At 46.8% G+C, this 21,361-nt stretch overlaps 1 protein-coding gene across 1 annotated transcript in view; it reads left to right on the top strand.

The window, feature by feature from the left end:
* Positions 1 to 21,361, top strand: part of SLC6A8 (solute carrier family 6 member 8) — a 95,352-nt gene that overhangs the window by 60,330 nt on the left and 13,661 nt on the right. Inside the window, exons 5-10 of the mRNA XM_063936309.1 lie at positions 8,476 to 8,610; positions 9,328 to 9,431; positions 13,529 to 13,653; positions 15,049 to 15,161; positions 16,240 to 16,377; positions 19,167 to 19,269. Of these exons, the coding sequence (XP_063792379.1) occupies positions 8,476 to 8,610; positions 9,328 to 9,431; positions 13,529 to 13,653; positions 15,049 to 15,161; positions 16,240 to 16,377; positions 19,167 to 19,269 (718 nt within the window). The remainder of the gene's footprint in view (positions 1 to 8,475; positions 8,611 to 9,327; positions 9,432 to 13,528; positions 13,654 to 15,048; positions 15,162 to 16,239; positions 16,378 to 19,166; positions 19,270 to 21,361) is intronic.

Raw genomic sequence — 21,361 nt, 5'->3', positions numbered from 1 at the left:
AGGTGGCGCTAATTATTTCACTTATAATTCTGTGAGGAGACCTGCAAAACATGCTCTGTGTGGGGTCCTGAGGACCGAGTTTGAGAACCTGTGGTCTAGGGTATCGCCATCTCTGGATGGTGATACCCTATAGAAGCCTATGGGCTTCTTATCGCCAACCGCCGCATCCCGCCACCTCCCGCCACAGACGCCTCCCCCCCTCCCCTTGGCATACCTTCCTCCAGGCAGCACTGGACCCGGAAAGGTAATCTCCTCCTCCCCCTAGCAACGCAGCCGGAGGTCCTTCCGGCTGCAGGGGGGAGGAGGAGGCTCCGGGGGCAGCCTGCTGCTGCTTCCTAGTGTTGGAGGAGTCTGGAGAGCCGAGGGAGATGACGGAGACCCCCCGCAGACCACCTCACAGGTATCGCGGGGGGCCTCCGTCACCGCATTGCGATATTGACCGCGTATGTTAGTACATATGCGATCAACATCGCTGCGTTGGTCTGCGATGTATCTTAATATATCCTGCCCAAAGTGTTTATGTATTGCTAAGTATGTCCTCCGGGGTCTGTTACTCTGCAGCATGGAGCTGGTTCTCCAAACCCAGCAGACGCAAGTGACGGACATGTGCACAGTGCGCGGTGCTGATTGGTTACTTATACACAGGGGGAGGGGAACACAGTGACAGTGACCTAAATGCCTGTGTGTGCAACTTGTCACATGTATGAGATGCCATCAGTACACTGCTCTATAGATATGGGGGGAGCACCAGCTGTCTGTAACGGAGTGGGGAGGGGAGACTCTCCTTTTTAACAGAGTTGCAGTAGGATGTCCGCTTAACACCGACCTAGGGTCTGGGAGGAAGCCTTAAGTGAACAAAAAAACAGTCTGTTTCATGGGCGTGTTATGGGGGTGTCGCGGGATTGGGGGAATGTGGGTGCAAGCAGCTGCTTTCACAGGCACACCGCCGCTTCCACAGAGGCTGTGGTGGAACGGAGAAACTGCACCTGCTGTAGGACTTAGGGCCTAACTCAGACCTGATCGCAACAGCAGAATTTTTCTCTAATGGGCAAAACCATGTGCAGTGCAGGTGGGGCAGATATAACATGTGCAAAGAGAGTTAGATTTGGGTGGGATGTGTTCAAACCATACTTGCTTACCCTCCCGGAATGGCCGGGAAGCTCCCGAAAACCGGGAGCTTCTCCATCAGCCACCCACAACGGAGCACCAGTGGGCGGTCTGAGGGGGGCCCAATGACGCGATTTGCGCTGAATGGCGTCATCGTAGCTCCGTCCCCCGCTATCCAGTGCCAGTTTCCTCGGCACTGCATAGCGGGGGCGGAGCCTCAATGGCACATTTTCATGCACCACACTCACTGACACGCCCCTGTGCCACCAGACATGCCTCCTGTTCGCCGACCAGGCTGCCCCCTCTCGGATGTGTTAATTTACCAATGTACAGGATTAATCTAGCTTGACCTCGGCACAGAGGAATGAAAATTTCAACTTGACCTATCAGTTCCACTTAGTTGTTTAGAATATATATATATATATATATATATATATATGTTTCCACTAGTGGACCTCGATTGTGGGCCCGTTGGGTGCACCCTGTGGTTATTTCATCAAGTTGATGTGAGTGCGGGACCTTTGGGAATATATATATATAGAGAGAGAGAGAGTTAAAAATAGGTTTAAATTGTAAATAAAAAATAATTAACATATTTGACGACTAATATTGATGTATTTATTTTAATAAATAGACCCCTAGGATTAAGTCATTGTGTTTGTCTCCTTACGTCATCACAGTATTATATTATTCAATAAGTAGCCTTTAGCCGGCTGAATGAGATTGGACACCTAATTCCTCTTCTTGGCAGACTGACCATGTAATAAACAGGCTCCATTCAACTCGGAGAGATGACCTTTCTCTCAATGAGATTGCTTTCCCTGATTCATTGTGACAGAGAGATTATCATGTGTGCACCTAGACTGTCTCCAGCGTCATGACATAACTTTAGAATAATACCCCGCATAACCCGTGTTGCTGTGCGGTGTAAAAGGACAGAGTTGGAATAATCCGGGTCGAGTGACCCGGTATTCCAACTCGGGTAGTTTGCACTGGTTGAATACATGTTCAACCCGGCCAACTGTGCTGTGTAAACGGGAGCGGCTTCCCGTTTACAGTGAATGTACGGGCGGCGCTGGGAGACCGCGGTGGGAAAGGGGGCTAATGCGGGTAGCACTCGTGTCAGGCTCCCGGCTGCGTCTCGCGATTTTGGTGTAAAAAAAAGATTTTACTTACCGGTAAATCTATTTCTCGTAGTCCGTAGTGGATGCTGGGGACTCCGTAAGGACCATGGGGAATAGACGGGCTCCGCAGGAGACAGGGCACTTTAAGAAAGAATTTGGATACTGGTGTGCTCTGGCTCCTCCCTCTATGTCCCTCCTCCAGACCTCCGTTAGAGAAACTGTGCCCGGAAGAGCTGACAGTACAAGGAAAGGATTTTGGAATCCAGGGCAAGACTCATACCAGTCACACCAATCACACCGTATAACTTGTGATAAACTTACCCAGTTAACAGTATGAACAACAACGGAGCATCAGATCAACCCTGATGCAACCACAACATAACCCTTATTTAAGCAATAACTATATACAAGTATTGCAGAAGAAGTCCGCACTTGGGACGGGCGCCCAGCATCCACTACGGACTACGAGAAATAGATTTACCGGTAAGTAAAATCTTATTTTCTCTAACGTCCTAGTGGATGCTGGGGACTCCGTAAGGACCATGGGGATTATACCAAAGCTCCCAAACGGGCGGGAGAGTGCGGATGACTCTGCAGCACCGAATGAGCAAACACAAGGTCCTCCTCAGCCAGTGTATCAAACTTGTAAAACTTTGCCAAAGTGTTTGAACCTGACCAAGTAGCTGCTCGGCAAAGCTGTAATGCCGAGACCCCTCGGGCAGTTGCCCAAGAAGAGCCCACCGTCCTTGTGGAGTGGGCTTTTACTGATTTTGGAAGCGGCAATCCAGCCGCAGAATGAGCCTGCTGAATCGTGTTACAGATCCAGCGAGCAATAGTTTGCTTTGAAGCAGGAGCACCCAGCTTGTTGGATGCCTACAGGATAAACAGCGACTCAGTTTTCCTGACTCTAGCCGTTCTGGCTACCTAAACCTTCAAAGCCCTGACCACATCCAGCAACTCGGAATCCTCCAAGTCACGAGTAGCCACAGGCACCACAATAGGTTGGTTCATATGAAAAGATGACACCACTTTTGGCAGAAATTGTGGACGGGTCCGCAATTCTGCCCTGTCCATATGGAAAACCAGATAGGGGCTTTTATGTGACAAAGCCGCTAATTCTGACACACGCCTAGCTGAAGCCAAGGTCAATAGCATGACCACCTTCCACGTGAGAAATTTTAACTCCACGTTTTTGAGTGGCTCAAACCAGTGTGACTTCAGGAAACTCAACACCACGTTAAGATCCCAAGGTGCCACTGGAGGCACAAAAGGGGGCTGAATATGCAGCACTCCCTTTACAACGTCTGAACTTCAGGAAGAGAAGCCAGTTCTTTTTGCAAGAAAATGGATAGGACCGAAATCTGGACCTTAATGGAACCCAATTTCAGGCCCAAAGTCACTCCCGACTATAGGAAGTGAAGGAAACGGCCCAGCTGGAATTCCTCCGTAGGGGCATTCCTGGCATCACACCAAGCAACATATTTTCGCCATATACGGTGATAATGTTGAGCCGTCACATCCTTCCTAGCCTCTATCAGCGTAGGAATGACCTCATCCGGAATGCCTTTTTCTGCTAGGATCCGGCGTTCAACCGCCATGCCGTCAAACGCAGCCGCGGTAAGTCTTGGAACAGACAGGGCCCCTGTTGCACAAGTCCTGTCTTAGAGGCAGAGGCCACGGGTCCTCTGTGAGCATTTCTTGTAGATCTGGATACCAAGTCCTTCTTGGCCAATCCGGAACAAAGAGTATTGTTCTCACTCCTCTTTTCCTTATGATTCCCAGCACCTTGGGTATGAGAGGAAGAGGAGGAAATACATAGACCGACGGGAACACCCACGGTGTCACCAGTGCGTCCACAGCTATCGCCTGAGGGTCTCTTGACCTGGCGCAATATCTCTGCAGCTTTTTGTTGAGGCGGGATGCCATCCTGTCCACCTGTGGCAGTTCCCACCGACTTGCAATCTGCATGAAGACTTCTTGATGAAGTCCCCACTCTCCCGGGTGGAGGTCGTGCCTGCTGAGGAAGTTTGCTTCCCAGTTGTCCACTCCCGGAATGAACACTGCTGCCAGTGCGCTTACGTGATTCTCCGCCCAGCGAAGAATTCTGGTGGCTTCTACCATCGCCACCCTGCTCCTTGTGCCGCCTTGGCGGTTTACATGAGCCACTGCGGTGATATTGTCTGACTGAATCAGAACCGGTAGGTCGCGAAGCAGGGTCTCCGCTTGACTTAAGGTGTTGTATATGGCCCTTAGTTCCAGGATATTGATGTGAAGGCAAGTCTCCTGCCTTGAACACAGCCCTTGGAAATTTCTTCCCTGTGTGACTGCCCCCCACCCTCGGAGGCTTGCATCTGTGGTCACCAGGACCCAGTCCTGAATGCCGAATCTGCGACCTTCGAGAAGGTGAGCACTCTGCAGCCACCATAGGAGAGACACCCTGGCCCTGGGGGATAGGGTGATTGACCAATGCATCTAAAGATGTGATCCGGACCACTTGTCCAGTAAGTCCCATTGGAAGGTCCTCGCATGGAACCTGCCGAAGGGAATGGCCTTGTATGATGCCACCCTCCTTCCCAGGACTCGAGTGCAGTGATGCACTGACACCTGTTTTGGTTTTAATAGATTCCTGACCAGTGTCATGAGCTCCTGAGCTCTCTCTATTGGGAGATAAACCCTTTTCTGGTCTGTGCCTAGGATCATGCCTAGGAGAGGCAGATGAGCTGTAGGAACCAACTGCGACTTTGGAATATATAGAATCCAGCCGTGTTGCCGTTACACTTCCAGAGAAAGTGATACGCTGTTCAGCAACTGCTCTCTTGATCTCGCTTTTATGATGAGATCGCCCAAGTACGGGATAATAGTGACACCTTGCTTCCGCAGGAGCACCATCATTTCCGCCATTACCTTGGTGAATATTCTCGGGGCCGTGGAGAGACCAAACGGCAACGTTTGAAATTGGTAATGACAATCCCGTACCGCAATTCTGATGAGGTGGATAAATGGGGACATGAAGGTATGCATCCTTTATGTCCAGATTCACCATAAAATCTCCCCCTTTCAGGCTTGCAATGACCACTCTTAGCGATTCCATCTTGAACTTGAACCTTTTCAGGTATATGTTCAGGGATTTTAAATTCAATATGGGTCTGACCGAACCGTCTGGTTTCGGGACTACAACATGGTCAAATTAATAACCCCCTCCTTGTTGAAGGAGGGGAACCTTGACCACCACCTGTTGAAGATACAATTTGTGAATTGCAGTTAACACTGTTTCCCTCTCGTGGGGGGAAGCCGGCAGGGCCGTCGGTGATGGGGCATCTTCTCAAAGTCCAGCTTGTATCCCTGAGACACAATATCTATTGCCCAGGGACCTAACAGGGAGTGAACCCACTTGTGGCTGAACTTACGAAGGCGTGCCCCCACCGGGTCTAGCTCCGCCTGTGGAGCCCCAGCGACATGCGGTGGATTTTTGTAGAGGCCGGGGAGGACTTCTGTTCCTGGGAACTAGCTGTGTTGTGCAGCTTCTTTCCTCTGCCCCCGCCTCTGGCAAGAAAGGACGCACCTCGGACTTTCTTGTTTCTTTATTCGAAAGGCTGCATTTGATAATGTCATGCTTTCCTAGGCTGTGCAGGAATATAAGGCAACATATCAGAATTACCAGCTATAGCTGTGGAGACCAGGTCCGAGAACCCTTCTCCACACAATCCTCAGCCTTCCATATGCCTCTTAAGTCGGCATCATCTGTCCATTGCATATTCTACAGGACACGTCAAGCAGAAATCGACATAGCTTTGACTCCAGGACCCAGTATACTCATGTCTCTTTGGGCATGTTTTATATATATATACATATCTCTTAAGACAGCATCTTTAATATATATATATCTCTATATATACATATATTTATATATCTATATGCATACTAGGGTCTCAATCTCTGCTGATAAGGTACCTGTCCACGCTGCCACAGCGCTATAATAAACCCATGCCGGCACAATCGCCGGTCTGAGTAGTGTACCAGAATGTGCACGCTATCTGCAGGATCCCTGAGAATAGCTGTTACATCAGGGCTACCTTTTGGACAAACGTGACACCCTAGGGGAAGATTCCCATCATATCCTGGCCCTAGTGGGGAAAGGATACTGCCTGAGAATTCTTTGTGGGAAACTGCAGTCTCTTGTCTGGAGATTCCCGCTCTTTTTCATCATGAGAGGAGGGAAATTTACCTCAGCTTTCTTCCCCTTAAACATGTGTACCCTTGTGTCAGGGACAGATGAGTCATCAGTGATATGCAAATCATCTTTTATTACAATAATCATATATTGAATACTTTTCTGCCATTTTGGCTGTAACTTTGCATTATCGTAGTCGACACTGGAGTCAAACTCCGTGCCGACATCGGTGTCTATTATTTTGGATAGTGAGCATTGAGAGACTCTAAAGGTCTCTGCGACATAGGGACAGACATGGGTAGATTTCCTGTCTGTTCTCTAATCTTTTGTGCAATAAATTTACCTTAGCACTTAATTACACATATCCAAACAGGTGTCGGCGTTGTCGACGGAGACACCCTCTCACACACATATTTTGCTCCATCTCCTCCTTAGGGGAGCCTTTTACCTCAGACATGTCGACACACACGTACCGACACACCACACACTCAGGGAATGCTCATCTGAAGACAATTCCCCCATAAGGCCCTTTGGAGAGACAGAGAGAGAGTATGCCAGCACACACCCCAGCACTGTAAACCCAGGAATAACACAGTAACTTAATGTTAACCCAGTAGCTGCTGTTTATATTGATTTTTGCGCCTAATTATGTGCCCCCCCCCCCCTCTCTTTTTACCCTCTTCTATTGTGTAACTGCAGGGGAGAGACTGGGGAGCTTCCTCTCAGCGGTGCTGTGGAGAAAAAACATGGCGCTGGTGAGTGCTGAGGAAGAAGCCCCGCCCCCTCAGCGGTGGGCTTCTGTCCCGCGTTTCTGTGTAAAAATATGGCGGGGGCCCATGCATATATACAGTGCCCAACTGTATATATGCCCACTTTTGCCAAGAGGTCTAATTGCTGCCCAGGGCGCCCCCCCCTGCGCCCTGCACCCTACAGTGACCGGAGTATGTGGGTTTAGTGTGGGAGCAATGGCGCACAGCTGCAGTGCTGTGCGCTACCTCATATGAAGACTGGAGTCTTCTGCCGCCGATTTCGAAGTCTTCTTGCTTCTGTCACCGGCTTCTGTCTTCCGGCTCTGCGAGGGGGACGGCGGCGCGGCTCTGGGATCGGACGACGAGAGTGAGATCCTGTGTACGATCCCTCTGGAGCTAATGGTGTCCAGTAGCCTAAGAAGCAGGACCTATCTTCAGTGAGTAGGGCTGCTTCTCTCCCCTCAGTCCCACGTAGCAGAGAGTCTGTTGCCAGCAGATCTCTCTGAAAATAAAAAAAACGAACAAAATACTTTCTTTTTAGCAAGCTCAGGAGAGCTCACTAAGTTGCACCCAGCTCGTCCGGGCATAGATTCAAAACTGAGGTCTGGAGGAGGGACATAGAGGGAGGAGCCAGAGCACACCGGTATCCAAATTCTTTCTTAAAGTGCCCTGTCTCCTGCGGAGCCCGTCTTTTCCCCATGGTCCTTACGGAGTCCCCAGCATCCACTAGGACGTTAGAGAAAACGGTATTACTGAGCGTCCTTATAATAAGTGATTGTCCTTTTTGCGTGTTGGGGTGTACGTCCAGTGTGCTTCAAAAATGAGGCTGTGTCTGTAATAGTTAGATGTTGATGCCGCAGCTGGTCATCTGCTCCTTGTACTGTATGTAAGTCCCTTCAGATATCTCGGAAGATATATTTTATGGACTGGAATTGCCTGGTTGAAACCCCCCCCCTATTTAAAAAAAAAAAAAATATTTGTAGTCTTCTGCTTTTCGAAGCGCCTATTAGTTAAGTAATGAGGATTATCTGCTGTGCTTGAAGGATGCCGCGTTGCTAAAATAAATGTATGGCTTTTAATGTTTATATGTTGTCCAGGTAATCGGTAACTCTCTGAGATGTAAAGGGTAAGCTTATTAGAGAGGCAAGGTCTTACAGGTTTAGTTTCAATGCGTTTTTCTATTTATGCTATTTATACAACAAATGTACGGCCACATTATACTTGTCACTGTAAAACTTGTTGTTCACCTATATTATACAGCTAAACAAAAATGTCAAAAACAAAAACTCCACTAACACTAAAGAGACTTTTTGTTCTGTTCTAGATTGTCTACTTCACAGCCACGTTCCCCTACGTTGTCCTGCTGATTCTTCTTGTTCGTGGTGTCATGTTGCCGGGTGCTACTGAAGGCATCATATACTACCTTAAGCCCGACTGGTCCAAGCTTTGGACTGCCCAGGTAAAACCTGTTGCTCTATTCCTTATTATTAGCATATCTGCCATTATTCTCCGGATCTTTTGACCCAACCCTTAAAAAAGTCTTGACCATAACTCCTCAGGTGGTCTGGGCTGCCAAGACATCAGGCAGGCCCCCAGCTGGAGCTGTGGCAGGGCGGGGCCAGTTGTGGCAGCCTGGGGCACCCTTCGCTAAGCATGTTCTATACTGTTACGAATGTATGCTCTGCCAGGAAGCGGGCCGTGTCGGGAGGGCGTTCCTGTATCTTATTGGCTGACCTGGGACTCCCAGAAGGGTCTTGGCCCATTCTGTTCCCGTACCACCACCTCCCTCTCTGCACACCTGCAGGTGGTACTTTAGCTTCTGCCTCTGTATACCAACCCTTTATAGTGCACATTTTATTCTTATGCACAGTGTTAATAGTTAATGGATGCTCCTTAAGTCATGTCATTAACTCTGCTGAGAAACGAGTTTAAACAAAATGCGTTCCATTTAATTGTTCACCCTATAGTAATGAGCTGGCTCACTGAACAGGAACATATGTAAATCCATGGCCCTTTTTACAGAGGAAGTTCAATAACAAAGCAGAACATAATGCACTTCTGAGGAGGTATTCTGAGGAAAGGATAAATGAGCGGGAAATGGTTTATACATGTAACATCCATGTCTGGAGAATGACCTTCTGTGCACTTCTTATGTCGCTTCTCCTACTCTCGCTAGGTGTGGATTGATGCCGGGACACAAATCTTCTTCTCTTATGCCATAGGACTCGGAGCCCTGACAGCGCTGGGCAGCTATAATCGCTTTAATAATGACTGCTACAAGTAAGAGAATATAGTACTACTGAGGAATACCAAACGTTCACTTAACATATGATATTCCTCAGCGCTTCACAGAGAACATTCGGCCATTGTGGAGAAGTTGCCCATGGCAGCCAATCGGCTGCTCTGTATTATTTGAATTTTATAGTATGCAAATTATAACATTTTACTTCAATGCTGATTGGTTGCCATGGGCAACTTCTCCACTGGCTCACTTCTCCGCTCTTTTCACTGCTTAGTACATCTTCCCCTATATTCCTTACCACATGTACACGCACACACACACCCACACTAGGGATCATTTTTTGGTTGGGAGCCAATTAACCGATATCCGGTCTTTAGGTCGACATCACTTAGGCTGACACTCACTAGGTCGACCACTATTGGTCATCAACATGCATTATGTCGACATGGTCATTAGATCGACATGTTCACTAAGTCGACGTGCAAATGTTGACACATGAAATGTCGACATGAGTTTTTCAATAAAAATGTAGGTTTTTTTACTTTTTCATACTTTACGATCCACGTGGACTACGATTGGGAATAGTAACCTGTGCCGAGCGCAGCGGTAGCAGAGCGAGGCACCTTGTCTGAAGCTTGCTCGCCATGCGAGGGGACACGGTGCACTAACTGGGGTTCCCGGTAACTTTACGAAGAAAACAACACCAATTTTTTTTTAAACTCATGTCGACCTTTTCACATGTCAACCTTTTCCATGTCGGCTGATTGACTTTGACGTCCTATTTTAGGTGTCGACCTAGTCACCGTCGACCACTTGTGGTCGACCTAATGACTATCGACCTAGTTACTGTCGACCCAACGAACCACACCCCAATTAACCTACCAGTATATTTTTGGATTGTGAGAGGAAACCGGATCACCCGGAGGAAACCCACGCAAGCACGGGCCCATGACCAATGACCTTTGTACTGTGAGGTGGTAATGCTAACCATTACACCATCCGTGCTGTTATAATAACTTTTTCTGGGCCTGTCCTACTGTCCCAGGGTACGTGGGATTGGGAGGGGGGGGGGGGCACTATCAGCGCTGCTCTGTATAGCAGAGCAGCAGATGAATAGATGCCAGCATCTATACACAGCGCAGGGAGAGCTGTGAGGTCCCGCCTCCTTTCTGATGAGGCTCCACCCCTTTTGCGGGCCCCCGAATATTCACATGAAAAAGTTGAGAGGTTTGTATACATTGCTAGGTCTTGGAGCGCTGTATGGGGGTAATTTAGACCTGATCGTAGCAGCAAATTTGTTAGCAGTTGGGCAAAACCGTGTGCAGTGCAGGTGGGGCAGATATAACATGTGCAGAGAGAGTTAGATTTGGGTGGGGTGTGTTCAAACTGAAATCTAAATTGCAGTGTAAAAATAATTCAGTAATTACCCAGCACAGAAACAATATAACCCACCCAAATCTAACTCTCTCTGCACATGTTACATCTACCCCACCTGCAGTGCACATGGAGCCTAATTCAGACCTGATTGTAGACGTGCAAAATTTTGCACAGCTACGATCAGCCACCCTGACATGTGGGGGGACTCCCAGCACAGGACTAGTCCGCCCCGCATGTCTGGCCCTCCCCCCACTGCACTGGTGCGATAGCATCGCACGGCGGCGATGCTAGCGCACCCGGTGAGGAAGTCCCTACCTGCACAGCATTGCTGCGCTGGTAGGTGACTTTTCGCCGCATCCCGGGTCGCAGCAGCTGTGTGTGACATCATGCAGCCGCCACGGCCCACACGCCGCACGGTCTGGGCACCCCTGCGTTGCCTGGACCGTGCCCCCAAAACGGCAGCCTAACGCCTCCGACCCAAAACCGCCGTCCCGCCCTCTCCCGCCCGGCGAATGCCTCTGCCTGTCAATCAGGCAGAGGCGATCGCTGGGCTGAGATGCCGATCGCATCTCTGGCATGCACATTCGCACTGCGGTGCATGCGCAGTTCAGACCTGATCCCCCGGCTGTGCGAAATTGCAGAGCAGCGATCGGATCTGAATTAGCCCCATGGCTTTGCCCAACTGCTAACAAATTTGGTGCTACGATCAGGTCTGAATTACCCCCCTATGTGTAGTTCCAGTTTATATATATATATATATATCTCAAATGTAATTCTGTAAAAGGTTGGACATTTATTTTGAACACACCAGCGGTATTATAGTCAATTTTTACGATGGTTCTTATGCTAATTCTGGTACAAATATCTGCTAGGAAAGCATAATGTTCTCATCTATTTCTGTAACATGCGTGACGAGAGACAAGCAAGCATCAGTTTACCTCAGTAGACCTGAGATGTTATTAAACCCAAGAAGAAGTTGTCTTGCCCAGTAACTGCATGCACTCCATCCCTCGTGCAGTTGTGTGGGCAGACGTTTCGGCACATACAGTACTGAGAGCAGCTTGTGAGAAACACAGACTCTCTCGGGGTAAACTTGTTGTCCAGTTTTCTGCCAAACCCAAGGCATTTGTGATAAACTTTCATACATTTTAGGTTCCGATTTACCCACAGAGACATTAAGCCAAAGGCTTTGAGCCCCACTTTTTTTAAACCCAAAAAAAGCGTGGCTCCACAGATATGATTGCTTATATTTTTCTGCTCGCAACGTTAACAAACATTATGTACCCATCAGCAAAGCACTGAGGGCATGGCCGGTGTGTGGGCTGAACTATATTCACGAGAAGTCTATCAGTTCCCCAGGAACACATAATATCAGAAAAACATGAAGTGGTTCGTCCCACAAAATGGCTGCCTCCTTTAGGAAACTCAAAATGGGCGAACAGTTTTGGTAGAACTGTGTAACTTTATTTGTATAAACACACGTATATTTCCTCCAAAGGGCATAGATACATAAAATACATATTATAAAAGCATAATAACCTCTATCTTGATAATAGCCAGATGTCACGATATTTATATTCATCAGAGCGTGTAGGTTAGATTATGACCAATATGGCTTATTGCTGGAGCTTTATCTATGCAGCGTACAAAGGTCAAAAGCTGACCATACATATAGGGCCTTATTCAGACCCGAACGCAGCCACGCGTCGGTACGCAGCCCTGCATTCAGAGAGTCTGCGCACGTGCACCTACCGCAGTGAGCGTGCGCGACCCTTCTCCTTGTTACAAGGTGATTGACAGCGGTGAATCACCCCCATAGTACGATGAACTGAGGGACATTTGGAAAACGGTTTAGAGAGGCAACTGACAATAAAAAGACTATTTTTGTGATCAGCGGTATGATATATTAGGCAGATAGAATGGTCCAGGGAGGCTGCAGTCAACCATTTATGAACATTATACCATATAATTCTAGGTATTGTGCAGTTTTACTATTGAGTCAGAAAATGTTAAATCACCACAGGACGACCAACAAAAGGGCACTTTGTTTCTGACAGAAACGTTATATAGTGATTGATGGCTGGGCCGGAGCAGCTGCTGTAATCTTAGACCTGCGAACTGGGGCAGTATGACACCCCAGCTGTTGTGTGTAATTTAGATGATAGGCCGGACGGCAGCGTTCATGGACCAAGAGCATGGCTCCTGCAGAACTCTCAGTTCCCTCCTCAATTTATGGAAGCGATTCCTAGCCCAGCTCCTGACCAGTTGCACCACAGGCCATGGAACCTTTATAATCTGTATTTCTGAGGCAGATTTCACTTTCGTAGGTTATAAATAGGTCCTGGAGGAAGACGTCTCCCAGCTCTGCCCTATTCTCATCCGCTTTCAGCACACTTCGAGAAATACGTATAAAAATATTTTTTTCCTCTAGTCAACATTAAACTACAACAAAGGGATTATGATTCAAGAGGTGGTTATAAAACTAACTACAGGGGTGAGCTTGCAACGAGGCACACCAAGGGAGCTATCTCAGGTGACCAGCATCAGGGGCACACCATGGGAGCTAGCTCAGGTGACCAGCATTAGGGGAAGCGAAAATGAAGGGAATTAATGTAAAAATGCCTCACTGCAGAAGACTTGCTGGTAATTCTAACAATTCTAAAAATATATATTATATTTGCGTGCGCCCCTTGTATAAATGTTTATTTTAGTTTGTATACGGAATGAGTTGCTAACCCACCCCTCTGTTTATTCCTAGAGATGCCTTTATCCTTGCATTAGTTAACAGTGGGACCAGTTTCTTCGCTGGCTTTGTGGTCTTCTCCATTCTTGGATTTATGGCAAATGAGCAGGGTGTGGATATTTCAAAAGTGGCTGAATCGGGTGAGTATTTTCTTGCAACTTGCGCATAACGTATCTTGTTATAGTATCAGTGTGCAACGGGTGTGGTTCGTTTTATCGACAGTATCTTGGTCGACAATGTTTAGGTCGACCACTATAGGTCGACAGTCACTATGTCGACATGGATGGAAGGTCGACAGGGTTTCTAGGTCGACATGTGCTAGGTCGACAGGTCTAAAGGTCGACATGAGGATTTTTTATTTATTTTTTGTGTCGTTTTCTTTGTAGAGTGACCGGGATCCCAAATTAGTGCACTGCGTCCCCTCGCATGGCTCGCTTCGCTCGCCATGCTTCGGGCATGGTGCCTTCGCTCCGCTACCGCTTCGCTCGGCACACTTTACCGTTCCAATCGTAGTCCACATGGATCGTTAAGTATGAAAAAATCCCCCCCCCCCAAAAAAAAAATGTGAAAAACTCATGTCGACCTTTAGACCTGTCGACCTAGCACATGTCGACCTAGAAACCCTGTCGACCTTCCATCCATGTCGACCTAGTGACTGTCGACCTATAGTGGTCGACCTAAACATTGTCGACCTAGACACTGTCGATCTTTAGACCGGATCCCTGTGCAACTACCCTTGAATATAGTTGCTTAAACATTATGAACCGGTTCATAATTTGGTCTAATTTCACCAGTTCCATGGCAATGAGTAGTTCCTTGAGCGAGTTACAATCACCTGTTGACCGCAATTCGATTTTGTGGTCCAAAATTTGTAGCTCATGTTAGCCAATAGCGTTTGAGGTTCGCATTCTTTTTGAAATTATTGGATTTTTTATGTTTTTATTCTTAAAAACTGGGGATGGGATAACGCTGAATGAATGAATAATTGGCAATATAAGAGCTATCCTTTGTGTTGTGAGGATTTCCTGGTTTATGGTAGTTTTCTCAGATTTGACCGCATTTTACTGATAGTACATCCCACCCCAGATAATTAAGATTGTACCATAACGGAAGAAGTTTTTTAACATTATTTTCAACGGAGCTTGGAATACTACAGTCTCCATTATTGATCGTTCGGGTGTCGCCATTCACTATTAAAAGCAGCTAAAATTTATTAATTTAAGCACAAAGATGTTCAAAACAGCTCAAATATGGTCAAAATTCTCTTGACGTTAAGTGTTGTTTCCCCCCCCCCCCCAAATCGATTAATTGACTAGCCGGCTCAAAAAACAATGCACGGTCAATTCCTGCATCTCTACTATTGGATTTCTTCCAGCTATGTTAACATGCCATGACCCATCTACCTTGTGATTTCAAACTGGGACCCCTGTCATGCTTCTCTGTTCCGTTTGTCTACAAGCATGAAAGAAATACAGCGAAATGCGTAGCACAATCACTAAAGGCTGTCCATACAATAAACATGTTTCTGTGTACAGGGCCTGGCTTGGCTTTCATCGCTTATCCCCGGGCTGTGAGTCTGATGCCAGTGGCGCCTCTCTGGTCCGCTCTGTTCTTCTTTATGCTGCTTCTCCTCGGCTTGGACAGCCAGGTCAGTTTCACATTGGAAAATACATTTATCATTGACACTGTCATGGTTCACAGAGCAACAAAGCTGTAGATTAAATCTTGTGTGGAGAGTCTGGAGACCAGACCTGTCAAAGGGACAAAGCTATAGAATGGATTGCAAAATGCTCAAATTTAACTGCAGGCAGATTATAGAGGCTAAATAAAATGGAGCCTGAGATTAACATGGTGGAGGCAGCCATTTTGTGAGCTCAGCCAAACTTTATGTTGATGCATGCAGCCTATCAATTCACTAGGTGCTAGTGACATCACTGAGACATAAAGTAGAAAAGCACGCTAACTGCTGTATTTGTCTATTTTTAGAAAAATAACTCCAAAATATTAGCTATAATTACAATTCACATATACTATAAGTGTACTGGGGTCTCAGTGGCAAACGCAGGATTTGCATGGGGGGGTTTCCAGAACTGGGTGGAGCCAATCACGTGGGTGGGGACTGAGGGGACCCAGCATATGCTGGGTCCGTAAAACTAGTATGTCTGTGTGTGTGTGTGTGTGTGTGTGTGTGTGTGTGTGTGTGTGTGTATGTGTATATATATATATATATATATATATATATATATACATACATATATACACCTATATATATATATATATATATATATATATACATAGCATATTAAACATGCATACATATATATATATATATATATATATCTATACATACAGTACACGTATATATTATACACATGTATATATCATTTATGTGTGTGTTTATATGTATGTATGTATGTATATATATATACATGTGTGTATATGTTTGCACATGGATATATATGTACTATAATTAAAATAAAGTAAACTTTTATTAAGCACTTACAAGTGCCACCAGGAAGACAGCAGGCTGCAGAGGACGCTAGACAGCCAGTAATAATACTCATGCAGCAAAAAAAAAATAAAAAAATTTCTTTTTAGGTGGAGGGGGGTTTCTGGGTGCTCGGAAACCCCCCCTGGGTGCACCACTGGGTCTAGTGCAGAGCACATTCTGTATAATGCAACTTGTCCAATACTGAAACTGAAAGTAGCTTTGTATCTTATTACAGTTTGTGGGAGTGGAAGGATTCATCACCGCCATCCTGGACTTACTGCCAGCCCGATATTACTTCCGCTTCCAGCGAGAGGTGGCTGTGGCCATTTGCTGTACGGTCATGTTCTTCATTGACCTATCCATGTTGACAGAGGTGGGTTAAATCAAGATGCCTATGTATTATCCTCATATGATTTGTATTGTGCATTCAAAATAAACCAAGAGCCTGTCTCTTTAGTGTATATATACAAATATACAAGTATGAAAAAGTTTAAAATGAAAAAAAAAAGTAAAAAACTCATGTCAACCTTTTCCTGTGTCGACCGTATCAACCTTGGCCCATGTCGAACTAATGCATATTGACCAATAGTCAACCGGTCATGCGGATACCCTTTACTGCGAATGCACAGGTCTACGGGAATATGGCATCCGCACCTTATTCCCGGGGACATATCTACTACATATGCACAGTTCAATGGGAATATGGAATCTTTGCCTTATTCCTGGGGACATATCTAGTACATATGCACAGGTCTTAGGGAATATGGCATCCGCGCCTCATTCCCGGGGACATATCTACTATATATGCACAGGTCTACTGGAATATGGCATCCGCGCCTTATTCCCGGGGACATATCTAATACATATGCACATGTCTACAGCAATATGGCATCCGCACCTCATTCCCGGGGACATATCTACTATATATGCACAGGTCTACTGGAATATGGCATCCGCGCCTTATTCCCGGGGACATATCTAATACATATGCACATGTCTACAGCAATATGGCATCCGTGCCTAATTCCCAGGGACATATCTAATATATATGCACAGGTCTACAGGAATATGGCACCCTCGCCTTATTCACGGGGACATGCAGTTATGACACTTGTTTCATATAAAATAAAATCTGATGTTTGAAAATGAATAGAATAACAACAAAAGATGGCTTCATATGTTACTAGATGCTTCAAAGAACTTCACCTCACCCACCAGATCAGTGCCGTACCAGAGAGGCAGTGCGCCCTGTGTTGGCTGCAGCCCCTAAACATGTGATATCATGTAATCACATATAGGGGCATGTGATCACATCTAGGGGACGGGGACGCCAGTTCTGGGAATTATCCTAAGTATGCTCCGGGCAACTCCATAGGCTGTGAAGTGCCTGTTAGGAAAGTCCCTTGGTACTGCAGTCTACTGGGTGCCACATGCAGGTGCCGTGGGGCTGTGATGGTGCTGCCCACAATACATAGTGCCCTGTGTGATGACAGTGCTTGCACACCCCTAGTTACGATCCTGCACCAGATGATCCTTTTCTTTCATTGTCGGCGCATTATCAATCAATTCAGACATCTACATCTGATTTTTGGGATTATTCAGGTTTGTTAGCAACTCAAAAAAGTTAGCAATTGGGCAACACCATGCTGCACTGCAGGGGGGCAGATGTAACATGTGCACAGAGGGTTGGATTTGGGTTAGAAATCTAAACTGCAGTGTAAAAATAAAGCAGCCAGTGTTTACCCTGCACAGAAACAACATAACCCACCCAAATATAACTCTCTCTGCACATGTTATATCTGCCCCACCTGCAGTGCACATGGTTTTGCCCAATTGCCAACTTTTTTAATTTACTAACAATCCTAAATTAGGCCCTTTCTTCAATGAAATGTCACCAATTGTTGTTTTCACTGGTTTACAATATGCTTAAAAGCGACTATGTCCAAAGAGTGGCTTTTAAGCCTAAGGCACTAATTTAATAGGCTGCAGGCATGGGCGGAATTCCCGGCGAATTTCCTCTTTTTATTTTGAAATCCATTTAAAAATACAGGCCACCTTGCTGGATCCGTGTCCGTGGCCACAAGCCTTTGTATTCAAGTAAGCGCCCAATCTAAATATTCTACAACTACAGGCAACAGCACGCAACTGATTGTCCTGCTCATTCACACTGTAATACAAGCTTCATGTCAGGGAGCTGAAAACGGAGCAGGTTCCTGTTTCTGTGCTTGGATATTTCACACACATTAACATGTGAACGAGAAACAAAGTTTATAATTGGAAACAATATTCTGTGTGGCTGCTCTGTTCTGTCAGCGGCTTGTCTGCAGGTAGTGCACTGCAGTCCAACGCTACGTGAGCACTGCAAACAGCGTACCAGCAAATCTCTCCAATGATATACTGTGCTTGAACTTGGGGGGTCATTCCGAGTTGATCGCTAGCTGCTTTCGTTCGCTGCGCAGCTATCAGGTAAAAAAATCGCCACTTCTGCGCATGCGGCACAATGCGCACGCGCGTCGTACTATTACAAAGAATGATGTAGTTTCACACAAGGTCTAGCGAAGCTTTTCAGTCGCACTGCTGGCCGCAGAGTGATTGACAGAAAGAGGGCGTTTCTGGGTGGCAACTGACCGTTTTCAGGGAGTGTTCGGAAAAACCCAGGCGTGCCAGGAAAAATGCAGGCGTGGCTGGGCGAGCGCAGGGCGTGTTCATGACGTCAAAACAGGAATTGAGCAGTCTGAAGTGATCGCAAGCGCTGAGTAGGTCTGGAGCTACTCTGAAACTGCACAAAATTATTTTGTAGCCGCTCTGCAATCCTTTCGTTCGCACTTCTGCTAAGCTAACATACACTCCCAGTGGGAGGCGGCATAGCGTTTGTACGGCTGCTAAAAACTGCTAGCGAGCGAACAACTCGGAATGACCCCCTTGGTCCTTCTAGAACTTGTTAGGAATAACGAGTAACAGTCTATGTATAGTGTCCTGTTTGAAAGTCATATACAGCAGGATTCTTATCTGATCACGGCTTTTCTTGTAAATTCTATTTCACAACTAGTGTTTTCTGGTTATTTCAGTAAATATAGAACAAATGTCATTTGAGGAAGTCATCGTAGGGCTAAATAACTGTGCACTACACATAATGTTGCACGTATGCTATTCTCTCCTCAGGGCGGCATGTATGTTTTCCAGCTGTTTGACTATTACTCGGCCAGCGGAATGACTCTCCTGTGGCAGACATTTTGGCAGTGTGTAGTCGTTGCCTGGGTGTATGGTAAGTCAGTGCCCATCATGCCAAAAATATTAAATCAGATGTTTCAAGGGGTCATGAGAAATCCCTCTGTCACCTCACTTTGCTCTCCACGGTCATGTGTGCGGGAGGAAGTGCAGTGATACACTCATCACCTGCACTTCCTCCTACAGTCATTGCATTAGGGTAGCGTCTAGTTTCTCTTCGTGGAGAGGACCTTTCCCCGCTGGGTCCATGACACAATCTATTTGGAATAGTAAAGTGTGGCGAGCGAAGCGGAGCAGAGCGAGACACCGAGCCCGAAGCGTGGCGAGCAGGGGCGTCAGAACGTTTTTCAGTTGGGGGGGGCAAGATAAAATCTCAATTTGGCGCCCCTAATTTATGGCCACCTTAGACAGGTCACTAGTACCTGTACGAAACTTTATGGAGTAGCAGTGAGTGAGTGACCCCTTATATACATTATGTCTGGTAGCTTCCTTACAATGTGCCTGGTAAAGGGCCTAATTCAGATCTGATCGTAGATGTGCTAAATTTAGCACATCTACGATCAGTTTCTCAGACATGCGGGGGGACGTCCAGCACAGGGCTAGTCCACCCAGCATGTCTGGCTCCCCCCCCCCCTGCACGGGTGTGAAAGCATCGCATAGCGGTGATGATTTTGCACCTGGCTAGTATCTCCCTTCCAACGCAGCCGCCGCGGCCGCCCCCGCAACGGACCGGACACACCTGCATTGTCTGGATAGCACCCAGCCAACGGTGTTCTTACGCCGTTGGCGCGCCCTCTCCTGCCCCGCAACCACCTCTGCCTGTCAATCAGGCAGAGGCGATCGCAGCCCAGAGATGCTGTCAGCATCTCACTGGGCTACCGGGGCTGCGTGCGCACTCCACAAACGGGATTCAGACTGTGATCACTGCCGCTGCAGCAATCCAGTCTGAATTACCCCCAAAGCTCCTTACACACATTATGCCTGACAGAGCCCATTGTATACACTGTAGAGTGTCCCCAGTGCCAGATATACATATGCCCCCAGAGCCAGTTATACATATATGCCCCCAGAGCCAGTTATACATATATGCCCCCAGAGCCAGTTATACATATATGCCCCCAGAGCCAGATATACATATGCCCCCAGAGCCAGATATACATATATGCCCCCAGAGCCAGTTATACATATGCCCCCAGAGCCAGATATACATATGCCCCCAGAGCCAGATATACATATGCCCCCAGAGCCAGATATACATATGCCCCCAGAGCCAGATATACATATGCCCCCAGAGCCAGATATACATATATGCCCCCAGAGCCAGATATACATATATGCCCCCAGAGCCAGATATACATGTATGACCCCAGTGCCAGATATACATGTATGACCCCAGTGCCAGATATACATATATGACCCCAGTGCCAGATATACATATATGCCCCCAGTGCCAGATATACATATATGCCCCCCTTAGTGCCAGTTATACATATATACCCCCAGAGCCAGATATACATATATGCCCCCAGAGCTAGCTATACATATGTCCCCAGAGCCAGATATACATATATGCGCCCAGTGCCAGTTATACATATTTCCCCAGTGCCAGATATACATATATACCCCAAAGCTAGATATACATATATGCCCCCAGAGCCAGATATACATATATGCCCCCAGAGCCAGATATACATATATGACCCCAGTGCCAGATATACATATATGACCCCAGTGCCAGATATACATATATGCCCCCAGAGCCAGATATACATATGCCCCCAGAGCCAGTTATACATATGCCCCCAGAGCCAGATATACATATATGCCCCCAGAGCCAGATATACATATATGCCCCCAGAGCCAGATATACATATATGCCCCCAGAGCCAGATATACATATATGCCCCCAGAGCCAGATATACATATATGCCCCCAGTGCCAGATATACATATATGCCCCCAGTGTCAGATATACATATATGCCCTTAGTGCCAGTTATACATATATACCCCCAGAGCCAGATATACATATATGCCCCCAGAGCTAGCTATACATATGTCCCCAGAGCCAGATATACATATATGCGCCCAGTGCCAGTTATACATATTTCCCCAGTGCCAGATATACATA

The sequence above is a fragment of the Pseudophryne corroboree genome, chromosome 8, assembly GCF_028390025.1.
Source record: "Pseudophryne corroboree isolate aPseCor3 chromosome 8, aPseCor3.hap2, whole genome shotgun sequence".
Lineage (NCBI taxonomy): Eukaryota > Metazoa > Chordata > Amphibia > Anura > Myobatrachidae > Pseudophryne > Pseudophryne corroboree.
Note: the sequence above shows the minus strand (reverse complement) of the source record. Positions and strands in the feature narration are given on the sequence as shown.